The 13,528-nt window shown below is 43.2% G+C and overlaps 1 protein-coding gene across 1 annotated transcript in view; it reads left to right on the top strand.

Moving 5' to 3' along the window:
- LANCL3 (LanC like family member 3) overlaps nucleotides 1–5,575 on the top strand; it is a gene marked incomplete at its 5' end in the record, with an annotated part of 32,245 nt that extends 26,670 nt beyond the window's left edge. The window contains 3 exons of the mRNA XM_084265408.1: nucleotides 853–1,050; nucleotides 3,403–3,610; nucleotides 4,765–5,575. Of these exons, the coding sequence (XP_084121534.1) occupies nucleotides 853–1,050; nucleotides 3,403–3,610; nucleotides 4,765–4,924 (566 nt within the window). The 3' untranslated portion in view covers nucleotides 4,925–5,575. The remainder of the gene's footprint in view (nucleotides 1–852; nucleotides 1,051–3,402; nucleotides 3,611–4,764) is intronic.
- Between the last annotated feature and the right edge of the window lie 7,953 nt (nucleotides 5,576–13,528).

Raw genomic sequence — 13,528 nt, 5'->3', positions numbered from 1 at the left:
GTGCTGCACCAGGGGAGCAGCAGGCAGCAGCTTCATTCCCTCTTCTTTCCACCCTGGTGAATCTGCCCTTGTCAGGTGGAGGCACAGAGAGGTGTGGTGCCCATGGCTGTGTGGAGAAGAGATATGCCAGGGGATTTTATTTGTAAGCTGCTGTTGCCACACAGGGACTCGCAGCGCATTTATGGCCGTAGCAGTACCACACAAGCACACAGTCAGCTCCTACCCACTGTGAGCAGCTTAAATGGGGCTCATCTGAAGCTGTGATGAAGGGTCATTGACCAGGACCTTGGTGGGGTCCTTAAGGCACAGTATCACACTGCAGAGAGCGTGAGGTTGGTCAGTGAGTTCTCTGGCAGGGGAGCAGAGGGACAAGACAGAGTGACCCTGATAGGTACAGAAAGTTTTTGCACCAAACTTCACGTTTTAGCTGACTGATGCTGTCAGTCAGTAGCTGGAAATATCATTTGTGGTCCAGTTTCAATTTAGGTTCAACAGAGACTACAGAATAACGGTCCTGATTTATTAGTATGTCAAGAAGAATGACATCTTGAAACAATATTCAGTTCAGGTTCAGTGTAACTTCACACACCAAGTTTCAGTCACACGAGAGTGAGAGCAGACAAAATTCATATGTATTTTTTGCATAGCTTGGGGAACTCAAAAAGACAGTAGTGACAAATCACAATGTCATACACCTAAAAAGCTTTTATTCCAAGCACTATTGTAATGTGCTTAAAGAAGATGAAAGAATCACAGATTTGACAAGGAAATCAGTGCCAAGAGGAAGTTGCTGTGAGATGGAGATAGGACCTAAACCTGCCTTCTCCTTTTGGCTGTTGCTGTTCTCTGCAGGTGCAGCACATGGGCTTTCATCCATCCTTCAGATGTTGCTTTCCTATTACGAGTACCTGCAGCCAGCAGATCAGGAGCTTGTGTGGCAGAGCGTTGATTTCCTTATGGACCAAGAACAGAACAGCAACTGGCCTCCTGAGCTGGGAGAGACAATTGAGCGGGAGAACGAGCTTGTGCACTGGTGTCATGGAGCTCCAGGTTCTTTTCCCGTTGATGCTACGAATAGCCTGATGCCAGTCACATTGCTTTTCCATGTTAGGTGATACCATGGAGAAGATAATAGCTTAAATTTGACTGATTTTGACATTATATGAGATCCAGGCAAATTATTTAAAATTTTTCTTCCAGTTAAGTGTTTTTTTTTGTTGCTGAAGCAGCTGGAAGGATAGGCATATTTTCTGCCTTAAAAGCGTAGGTGATAAGAGCTGAGAGAAGTTTGGTGATCTGTATGGTTCCCACTCTTTCTCCCTTTCGTGACAACACCTCAACGGATGGTATAGCTGAGTCAAAAGGCAGCATATGGCTGGACAGAGAAACAGTATGTGAAAGAACACAGATAGAAACACAACTGTGAGTTCTGGGAAGGCCTTCAGAATAACTTCCCCCTCACCCGCCCTCATCACAATCAAAAGTTTAAGCTGCCCTTATTACATGGTAATGCAAAGAATCATAGAACCACAGAATGATTATGGCTGGAAGGGACCTTAAAGATCATCAAATTCCAAACCCCCTGCCATGGGCAGGGACACCTCTCACTAGACCAGGCTGCTCAAGGCCCCACATCCTACCCAACCTTGAAAGTTGTTCAATTTGACCAAAGTATTTTCCCATGAAGAGGAGTTTGTACTAGCAAAAGGCATGTTTTCTGAAAGTCACCCATGTAAAACTGTTTTTTGGAGAAAAAGATAATAAATTCTTAGTTTGGGTTCATGAGGTAAGGCTGGTGTCAGTCAGTTCAGAATCTAATCGTGAGACCCCCACCTGGAGTACTGTGTCCAGCTCTCAGGTCCCCCATACAGGAAAGACATGGAGCTGTTGGAGTGAGTCCAGAGGAGAGCTGTGAAGATGGTCAGGGGTCTGGATCACCTCTCCTATGAAGACAGGCTGAGAGAGTTGGGCTTGTTCAGCCAGGAGAAGAGAAGGCTCTGGGGAGACCTGGATCGATAGACTGAGGCCAGTTGTATGAGGTTCAACAAGGCCAAGTGCCATGTCCTGCACTTGGGTCACCACCACCCCATGCAAAGTTACAGCTTTGGAGAGGAGTGGCTCAAGAGCTGCCTGGAGAGACCTAGGGGTGCTGATCAACAGCCAGCTGAATGTACCCAGGTGGCCAAGAAGGCCAATGGCATCCTGGCCTGCATCAGGAACAGTGTGGCCAGCAGGAGTGTCCATGAGCATCCATGCATTACTTTTAGAGGTGTCCTGTTTCAATTACAAAAAGTACATTACAATTAACATCCCTTAAGTGTGCTTTCTGCTGATGCTTTATCTTTGGGTTGGTATGATTAAGGAACAAGCTTCTTGCTCTTGCACTCTAATGAAGTGAAAACAGCTTTTTCTTACCAACCCTTTTATTTTTCAAAGGAAAGCAAAAATTCCTTCTACAGCGTGGCTGGCCCAGTGATGAGACCTGCAGGGAAGGTGCCCTCTTTGTTTCAGTACCCAGGGAGGGGAGTGGCCTTTGACTCGGGTTTACTTTAGGATTAGAGACATGTATATTCATTAATTGCTATTGGTTTTCCCCAGAAAATCCTGTATCCCATCACTGTCCTTGGGTAAAAATACACATGTAGTTTACCAGAACACTCTTCAGCTACTTCAGTGACTATTATATTCAGACCACAAGTGAGCTGTTCGAAACATTTCCCCAGGCACTTGATTTGGTTATGTGTCATTCTTTTAAGGTCACCATGAACTGAGCTGTGCAGTGCTCTGTTGAAGACTATGGTTAATCTATTTGAATCCCCTCTAAAAATAAGCCAAATATTGGTTGGTTGGTTGGTTTTTTGTTTGCTTGCTTTTAACAGACGTTAGTGTGCATCACTCTTTAGAACCCGGATAAAACAGCATGGGCCCCACAGAAAATGAAAGAAAAAGAAGGTGGTTTCCTCTCATTCAGTAAAAAAAAATGTATCCATTGACAATGTGAGAATCTATCTTGCCCAGCCCTTTGTTTCTGTCAGTGTAAATAGATGAGGTGAGTGAGGATTGGAAAGCAATAGAAGACAGTGCTAAGAGTTTGCTGGTTTAAAGGCAAAAATGTACCTAAGATTTGATAAATGACTGTGAATGTTAGAGTAAACCCTGAAGTAATGCCTTGAAAAGATTGAAAATGGTGTTGTCCCAGGGACTGGCTAAGTACATCATACAGTGTGCGTTTTAGCATACCAGATACTCTCCCCTCCATTTGCAGGATACAGATAGGTAACAGTGGCATGTGTAGAGCACAAGCCTGTGTTTTTCTGGTGTGTTAATCTTTATTTTCTTACGTGTCCAACGAAAACCTCAGCCTCCTTGTTACAAGAGACAATCTCTCTGCTGTTCCCCTAGGCATTGCGTACCTGTTTGCCAAAGCTTACCTGGTTTCCAAGAAGCCTCAGTATCTGGACACTTGTATCCGCTGTGGAGAGCTAACCTGGCAGAAAGGCCTGTTGAAGAAGGGACCTGGAATATGTCATGGAGTGGCTGGTAGCGCATATGTGTTCCTGCTGCTGTACAGGCTCACTGGGAACTCAAAATACATATACAGGGCACAAAGGTTAGCATTCCTAAGATTCTGGATTGAGGGTAACACTGGAAAGTTTCAGGAACAGTTACAGAGCTGCTCAGAGCCTGTGGTCACCACCATCAGAGGGTGTAAGCCTTGGGTGTGGTTCTATCTCTGTGCTGTGGGGCAGATGTGCTCTGTGGGGATCCCTGCAAGCCCTGCAGTCCTGCTCCCAGGCTGCCTGCGGTGGGCTAAGCATCAAGTTCTCCTGGTGTTCCTCCCTCCCTGGCCACCAGCCTGCTTGCCTTGGCTGGGAACTGGGGTGGATGGAGAGGAATGGCAGAGGTCCAGGTCTCATCCTGACATGAGGTCAGAGCAGTCAAGTTGCAGACCCAAGTCCAGGAGCAGAGTAAAATGTGATGCTGCTCGTTATAGCGATTTGTTCTGATTTTCAGAGCACTTAATGCTGTCCCTCCCCACTAAAAATGGAGAACAAGTGTATGGCCTGCTTTGCTGTACTTTTACTGGGTTTTAATTTATCGTTCCCAGCTTTAGCCAGTTTGACATTGTGCTGTTCAGCTTAGCTAGTGGGATTAATTCCACTTTGTCCTGATGCAAGCATATCCCTCTGAAAATTCTGTCAGAGTGCCACAATTATGGTTCATTTTATTTCTGTAATTTACTATAGGTGTTTGAAAAGATAGTATTCAGTGTTTGTTACTGGTTTTCATACAGCACAGAATAATGAAGTTGTGCAGTAATTAGGGTGACTTATTTTCAGCCATTTGCTTCAAAATGAGAACATTTTATTTGTTCAGTTGTTTCGGCATTACAGAATTTATCGCTTCGATGCAAAACATTGCTTGTATCCTGCTGAAATAACAGCCAAGATAAAAGTTATTAGAAAGTATTTGTTCAGTAATATGTCTCTCAGAAATCAGGAAAAGTTAATAGCTCTGGAGAAGCATAGCAGATTTACAGTGGGCAAAGGTTTGGCTTTTCTGGATCTTACGGACCTCAGTTTATCGTGGAAATCAGAGACTGTAGAATTTCCACATGAAGTTAAATAATGAACATTCTACTTGTTTTGAACCTTTGACTGTTATTAAAATGGTGCTTTCAGACAACAAATGAACAGACATACAGGGACACCAAATAACAACAAACTCTCTCTTTTTTTCCTTTCTTCTTTTGTTGTTTCTTAGGTTCGCAGAGTTCTTGTTTACAGAAGAATTTAAGGCTGGTTCCCGGGCATTAGAAAGTGTATATAGTCTGTATGAAGGCTTCTCGGGGACTGTGTGTTTCCTGACTGACTTGCTGCAACCCAACCAAGCTGAGTTTCCTCTCTTCAGCGTCTTTGTCTAGAAAGTAACATCCCCCGGGGCCACGACGGGAGAGGGCATCTGCAGTTTCAATTATTTGTCAAGAGGCTATTTACAAAACAAGCCAGTGGTACCACTATCGCTAGCCTTAAAGTAGCTGGGAGCCAGGTGAAAAAGAAAATATACTGGGGCTTTGGGAGGGAACTCTGTGGTCAAAAAAAAAAAAAATGGGTCAATGAAAAAAAATAAAAGGGGGGAAGTGATTGAATCTGAGGGGGTAGAAGATATTTAGCTGTAATAAGAAGTAAAAACTATTCAAGTGTGTGAGAAAGGAGAATTAACAAAAATTTTAATCTGGTGGTTACACAGGGGAAGTGAAAAAAAAAAGCAAGGTAGAATTACAGGGACATGGAAAAATGAAACAGTGATGCATCCAGTAGGCTTTAAAGAGAGACCTGCAAAAACAAGTCCTCACACAGCGATGCACTTAATTGGGGAGGGTGTTGTAGACATGTCACTACACTGCACAAAGGTAAAATCTGGGACTTTTTTATCTAAACCACTAGTTGTAGTAACACGTGTTAGAAATACCCATATCTTGGAGCTCTTTCATCTTCATATGTGTATAATGATAGTTGTGTAGATAGCTGTATATTCAGCCTGCAGTTTCACAGGTTCATTTCAGCTGGTGGGGTTTCACGTGTATAAAGGAGAAGTGAATTTGACCCTTCCTTTCAGAGCTCACTCTGTGGCAAGGAGCTGGTCTCCTCACTCATTTACTGTAACCGGACCACTTCTTGTCAATACTTTTCCTGTCACAGGGAAGATGAGTGGAGCCATGGAGAAGACTTGGATCAAAAAATCAAAGATAAAGCAGGCAGATGCTTTTTTCAAGACAAGAGTATTGTTCAGCAATACAAAAGCTTCCTTTAAAAATCGATTACCTATAGCAGCATTTCTGAACAGAGATATATACATTTCAGAGGATGAAAAAATCTGTTTTCGTTGACAAATCGTTCACTACAAACCCTGCAAACTGAATGCAAACCTTGGATGGCATACTTATGTCAAGGAAAACCTGAAACAAAACTCGAAGCTGCTTCTTTTCCTGGTTAACAAAATAATGTATGTGCCCAAATGATTTGTAGCTATAGGAATGAATGGGTTGCTCAACACTAGTTGCACTAGCACTTAAGGTTGCAATCTATGTGTTATATATATATATGACATAGTACTTGAAAGCTAAAGAAAATGCTAACATAGATTTGTACTAAAAACCTATAAAATCAACATATGTATTTAAAATATATTTATTTTTATTTATGTGAGAGTAATATAATGCAATTACCTTTAAAGACAGATTGGGAAGGCCAGTATGTCAAAAATTGCAGTTGGGGGTGAAGAAGCTGACCTACATGCACTGCCAAACAATGCAGCCTCTCTTCCTGCATTCTCAGCTGGGAGAGATTACAGTTTCTTTATTTTTGATGCCTAATGGATTAAAGTTCCCATTTAATTTCCATGGGCCTTGATCAGGCGATAGGTTGGAGCCCTCTTGCAATCCTTCTGCATTTTCATGTGGTAATCCCATTCTTACTCTTGCCACTGTTATTTTAATGAGATGGCTTGCACTATTAAGAGCCACAGATTAGGGCTTCTGCGATTTTGGCTTGCACTGTGCAGCTCTAATTAATTACTTAATCAAGGAAGTAACCCTATTTCATTGGTGAATAAAGCAATGCAGCTCAGTATCAGTTTGTCAAGAATTTAGGGATTATTATTATTATTTTTATTGAATGGAAATGTTAAAATGTGGCTGTTACATATTTATTACCTGTGGGATAAGTGGTCTGTTAAGAAAGCCATTGACGTCACTTAGGATGTTACTGTGAGCAGTTAGATGTGTACACACAGGAGGAGCTGTTGGGTAATGGGGTGGGGGATACATGTGAAGTTACATCACAGAGTCAATGGAGATGTGAGTGTGCTTTGCCCAGACACGTGGAAATGCTCCTGTTAGATCACAGCAAAGTCAGTTGTCAGCAGTGAAGAAGATCCTGAGTCTGTTAGGATCTTTATCCATTTCCTTCCTTGTAGTGCATGTTCATAACTGGAACCTTGTTAAACAAATGCTTAAGGAAGGTAAAACTTGGCCTATCTGCTTTTCCCTCTGGTCAACAGCTTTTCAGTCTCAATTTTCAGTGTAGGGGAATGTCACTCAGCTAAAACATGTAACAACATTTGTGCCTACCCTTTAGGTAGCTACTGTAGCAGCATTCTGTCCTAGTGTAACACAACCAAATACTCTGTGTCATCATCTGGACTCGAGCAGTTGCAATCCTGCATTTATTGCCAATCACAGAATCACAAGGTTGGAAGAGACCTTTGAAGATCGTCAAGTCCAACCATTCCCATCCTATGCTAAATTTTATCCTTTTATTTAGAGGTGCAAACATAAAAACACTTCGTGTTTTGATAACTGCACCTTCAATAAAACCCCCAACAACTCCAAACTTCAGCCTTAACAGAATCCACGTGTATCAGAATAATAAAGACGACCTTTTGACTTTGTCCCCAGTGCCTACTTTTTAATTATCAGTGAGCCACAACATTTAATTGTTTTCAATTAGTTATTTCTCAGGAGATGCTTGAAGAAGAAAACTTTTGCCAAACCTCAATAGATCTAGAGCACAATAAACCTTGGCCAAGTCCTGAATGCTGATATTGGAACATATACCACATACATATATATATATATGTTAAAATTTAATGTCATAGCAGTAGATAAAATCACCCCATTTTATCATGCTTAACTTCCAACGGTCATGTTTGCATTTCTCTTTTAATGTAATTTTTCATAACTGGCAGGAAATATAATTAAGAACTCTGTCAATCAGTGTTCTAGTTGCTTCCACTCTGTGTCTCTTTGTAGAATGAATTCCTTCTGATTTACACTCAGGGGAGACTCGGATCTGCTCCGTGTCATGTTTGTCAGCACCCGCAAAACAGATCCTCAGTCTCTGCAACCACCCTCCATATACGAAGCCATCTGTTTGGCTTCATGGGATACTGATCCCATGAGGAAGAAAACAGCTCCCTGAGTAAGAGTCCATTAGATGATGGGAAAACCCATGCAACCACACAGTTTTCAAAGTCTAGGCCCTGAACATCTTTGCAAGTTAGGTGAGCTCAGCACTGACTAGGGCAAGGGCAGCAATCGGGCTTTGTTTACCGACACTTAAGATCAGAAGCGGTAACATCAACACCCAGCCTCATGGGATACACCTTGTAAAATCTGGCAACATAATTACTCATCTGCTCCGACAGATGCAGCAGTCTGAGCTTACTCTTGGAGCTTTGTGGCTTTTCTTACCTGACCTAGCTGGGTTGAGGCGGCTACAAGGTGTGCCACAGTCACAGCTTCTGAACACAGTGTAAATACACCCCAGGGCTTTTCTGAAAATGCCAGTCATTAAGTGAGGGGGGCATTTTTTCCATCTTTTCCCTCCTCTTAACTGTCTCTCCGCTTCCGTCTCCCCACTTTTCTTTCTGTATATGCTGTTACACACGTCCTGTTGCAACCTTGGTTTGTTGCTTCTAGGACAGTGACAGTAAAGCAACCTGGGCAGAGCTGTCAGCACTTCTCAGTGTAGTAGAAAAGTAAGGTCCTTCGTGCTCCTTCCTCACTGCTTCAAGAAATCGATCACACAACCTTTGCTAGGCTTTGTCAGCTGGATGCTGTCTCCTCCTGCCCCCGAATCGGGCCCTAACAGACTGCAAAAGGTCTGTTCCTAAACAGATCCTGCCACCCTGCTGTGACAAAAGACTCTGCTACCAGAAACCTGAGAAGCCTCTTTCGAAGTGTAAAACACAAGTTACTACGTCACGTTTGCACATTCGTTTCTTGACTGTGTTTAGTTTCTTAAAGTGTAGGCAGTAGGAATTTTAAGTGATATAATAGTATTTCTGGTTATGCTGTTAAAGCAAAGAGGATGCATTGTGTGGGTATTGGTGCTTATTTGTGATGTACCCGTGTTTGTGTGGTGCTGTTTGTGAGTTAAGCTGTAGACGACAAATCAATTTAAGGAGCTATATAACTACTCATGTCTTTTGGTTGGTCATCCATAGATTACTGTCACAGAATATTTTGAGGGAAACTACATCTGCAATGCCCAGATTTAGTGATCTCAGGATTCACAGAGCCAGATGCAATACATACCATCAACAGTACAGTTCAAACTAGTATATCTTCATTTTTTTTCTGCTACTCCCAGCTTCCCAGCATGCTTGTCTTGTGCCACTGCTTTCAGTATCTGCTGTCTGCAAATCTGTTCCCTTCGATTTCCCTGCCTTTGTCTCCCAACTTGCACATAACTTCAAAAAGCAACCCAGGTCTTTCATTCCTGAAATTAAGGTGGATTAATTTTGGTTAAAGAGGGATGTTCCACTTACTTGCACTGTTATTGTACGCTCCCAGTTGGTCTCTTGTCACTGGCTCTGCCATGTCCCACCTGCTAAGGAAATAGCATTAAACTGTGTAACGACTGTCACTGATGTTTTACATCATTCAGTAAAACAAAGAGAGACTTTCTGGGGAGCATGTTCACTTCTCTAGTATCTCAGTGCTGTTAAGACAATCAAAACTGAGCGAAATGGCTAAGCATCCCAAAATACACATTTAAGGAGTTCTGGGAAATATGCACAAATGAATGCAAGTAAAGCAGTCACCCTTTCTGCTACCCTGTAAAGTTAAGTAATGCCACTTTGATGTTCTCACAATAATTATAGGGACTTGCAGAGAATATGGTAAGGCTACTGATTAGTTTTTTAAATACCATGGAAAAACTGAACTGCAGCTATCAGATGCACTCAGAAACATACAGGTGCAATATGTGCAAATGGAAATTGTCATAAGCAAGCAACGTTTTGTACTTGCATCGTTCCCTGCATATACAGTTACAGCTCCTGCCAGCATATTGCACGTTTTATGCAAACAGTGACCTGGTTTAGCATATGCATGGCATGTTGAGACTATACACTCATTACCTGCACCTGCAAGATCCATGGAGAGGTTTGACAGGTAAATCTCAGGTGTGGTGATCTCCTGCATGGGCTGTATATTCACTGGTGTGAGTGCCTATTATTACCTGTGGGAAGATGAGTGTAGCAGGAGTAAGAACTGCCCTGTAGGTTTTGGAGAGTAATCTCCCTGTGAATTGCTACACTGATCAACAATCACTGGCTATCAGCACAGTCTAGATTGCTCAGAGAAGGCATCTGAGTTTATATAAATACGTCCCAGACTAAGCAGTAAGCAGCAGAAAGCTAAATTGAAGACAACTAATTACCAAAAAAATACATTACTGAGGGAACAACATACTTTAAAGCCATAAGCCAGAAGTGCTCAGGGCCAACAAAACAATACAGCAATTTAGGGATGTGGATAGGCATTTTCCAAGAGAACAGCACAGTTTGCATCATTGCACAGGTAACAGTACTGCGTGCACTGCACGGGTTTAGCCGCCCTGAAGGGCGCCTCGTCGCCCTCTTAGCAAAGTCATCATGTGCTGAAAAAAGTCTGCCTGTGAAGGAGTTGCCTGCAGCTGAACCCCCTGCCTACTCCTGTCATTTAATGGAACAGAAGGGATGTAAGCTGTCGATGCTTAGGAGGTTCAGAAACATAGATCCAAGAAGGCAACATGCCCCAACTTTTCGCTGCCTTTGAGTTACTAAACCTCCTGACTAATCTGTACTGACACTGACGTCACTGTTGATCCTGTACCCTGTATATTTAAAGTTTTACTTCACGCTCTGAAAAAAAGTCAGTTTGTAAGTAGCAAATCTGCTTGAAAATGCATAAGGCTATATTTATTTTTAATACTTATGAGGGAGCCCCTTGACTTTGCTTATTGCGTGACTCATAGAGAGGGCGGAGGCATTTAGGTCAAGTTATAGGAATACCAACTAGAATGGCAGAAAATTAATTAAAAGCTCATTTTGCCTAGTAGTATAATGATATTTGAATAAAAGCTACTTTATAATGCAGTGGTATTCAGCAACAGCACTGCATGATTATACATGCACACTCCCCAGAATTTTTTATGTGGAAGTCCTGAAGTCAATTGTATCCCATAATGAATGGAAAACGAATCCTAATTAAACATTTATTTCTGCTTGATATAGGAGAGGCTTTCTCACCAGAAATGAACACTGCTTCTGTCTTCTTTACCATGACCACACACGAGAGAGGAAAGACTTCCTCTTAACAGTGGTCTGATTTTGCCACCAAATTGGCCTCCTGTGCTCATTTTCTGGGCCTGATATGCCACCCGCTGATGTCTGTGGCAAATCTCCACTTGATGTCGGGCATGTGAGGTTAGGTCCTTCCACAGGTGTAAAATGGGGGTAAAACTGCATCATTCTGGGCCCCAAGCCTGCAAACTTCCCTCTACATGGAACTAGTAAGGCTTGTTTGGATAGCGAGAGGAAAGCACAGGGACCTTTTTTGATAGCAGTGTTTGTTCCCATTTTCCCACAGTACAGCTGCAGGATACACAACCGCCAATACCAATCAAAAGTACAGGGAACCTCAGTGGCATTATCCCATGTCTAGTGTGTGCTGGTGACACTCATTCAGTATATTCCAACATATGGTGTTTGTTTCTTGAGTACATGACGCCTCACCCTAGACTGGTTTCTCAGTGTTAATAGCCATTTACAGCCATAATATGGTACAGGCCCTATAGAATCAAGACTGATTTGATTCTTTAGAAATGCACCTTATCGTTTAAAAGCAGGACCCCTGCTCTTCTAATGTTTTAAACACTGTGATCTTTCAGAGCGTGTTTATTGTATTAGTTTTGTATTGTAGATTACAATAGAAACTAGATTTTATAGCTTTTTAAAAGCAGTGAAAATACTGAGCTTCATAGTGGCAGAACAAACTCCGTGTATATCTGTAGTATGAATATTAAAGCTGTGATTATATTTTGCCTTAAATAAAAGCCCAACCCTGAGCAGTATGATTTTGCATTGGATTGCTTCTGTCTGTGTGTACCTGTCATGGTGCTGGCAACTTTTCCTTCTGCAACACTCCTGACTCGGGGCTCCAAAAGCTTTTCAGTGGTACCATGCCACCACAGGTAAAGTTACTCAGCTGAGAATTACACAGAGCATCCAGGCCTCACATAGCGGTGAGGTAACACTACCTCACAGTAGTTTCCCATGACACAAAAGACAAGTTGCTTTTGGCCTGTAGGTTAAAGTTACCTGCTCAGGTGTTTATTTTCAGCCTGTTTAAATCTCAGTACACGTGGCCTCCTCTCTCTGGAAAGACCTCTCCATTCCCTGTGAAGAGCATGAAGTTCAGCTAGGCCTGCTCATAGCAAGGTTTCCATCTTTGCCATCATGAGCTGAGCTCAGCTCCAGGTGACCAATGGGACTCCAGATTTTCCTGTGCAACAGTCCAAGAAATGGCCCAAAGTAGCATTACCAGCATTTCTGGCATAAACATGATGACAGCTTAAGTTGCATTAAAAAACAGTAGCAGACATGCAGAAGCAGCCATTAGTGTTACCCTGTTAACGGGCTAGTAGCATCTCAAACTCAAAACTTGCTTTCCTGTGGTGCTCCTGGGAGGTCTCAGGTCTGTAGCTAATCTCCACAAGCAGATCTGCAATTACCTGGGAACAGGCAAAAACAAAGATATACCAGGGGGAGGCAGGAGGGCCAGGTGAGCAGGAACCAAGTTATTGGAACAGGAGGAGAGGAGCAGTGATTAGAGACTTTCATCCCACCTCCCCTTACCTGCAGGATAAAGGCACCATCTGCCAACCTGACCTGGTACCTGAGGAATTTTCTTTCTTGCCAAGTGATCAGACTTCAGGATGTGGAGAGGCTGTAAAAGCTTGTTTTGCCCTCAGGCTATTACCTTTCTACTGCCAGGGTGACCTTATGCCCGGTGATCTTCCTCTTCTACTCTGCCCTGGTCAGGCACCACCTGGGGTATTTTGTCCAGTTCTGGGCTCCCTGGGATAAAAAAAAGGCAAGGATCTCCTGGAGAGAGTCTAGAGGAGGGCTACAAAGATGATTAACGGCCTGGAGCATCTCCCCTATGAGGAAAGGCTGAGTGATCTGGGGCTGTTCAGCCTGGAGAAAAGAAGACTAAGAGGGGATTAATGTTTGTAAATATCTTAAGTATGGGAGGCAGGGGGAAATGGCCAGTTCCTTTTCAGTGGTCTGTGGAGACAGGACAAGGGGCAATGGCCTCAAGTTGGAGCACAGGAAGTTCCGCACCAACATGCGGAAGAACTTTTTCACAGTGAGGGTGACAGAGCCCTGGGACAGGCTGCCCAGGGGGGTGTGGAGTCTCCTTCTCTGGAGATATTCAAGACCCATCTGGATGCCCATCTGTGCAATATGAGCTGGGGAGCTGCTTTGGCAGGGGGTTGGACCTGATGATCTCTTGAGGTCCCTTCCAACCCCTATGATTCTGTGATTCTGTGATATCCAGAGTGACTCCCGAGCTCTGGTGGCAAGGGAGAAAGGCATGGGGTGCTGGCCTGGCTCCTGCTGGCTAAGGGTAAAGGCTCGGGGACAGCTGGCAAACGGAGCCGGCCAGCAGCTGTAGGTGTAGCCGGGCTTTGGC

This window comes from Gallinula chloropus (assembly GCF_964237585.1).
Source record: "Gallinula chloropus genome assembly, chromosome: 1".
NCBI lineage: Eukaryota > Metazoa > Chordata > Aves > Gruiformes > Rallidae > Gallinula > Gallinula chloropus.
Note: the sequence above shows the minus strand (reverse complement) of the source record. Positions and strands in the feature narration are given on the sequence as shown.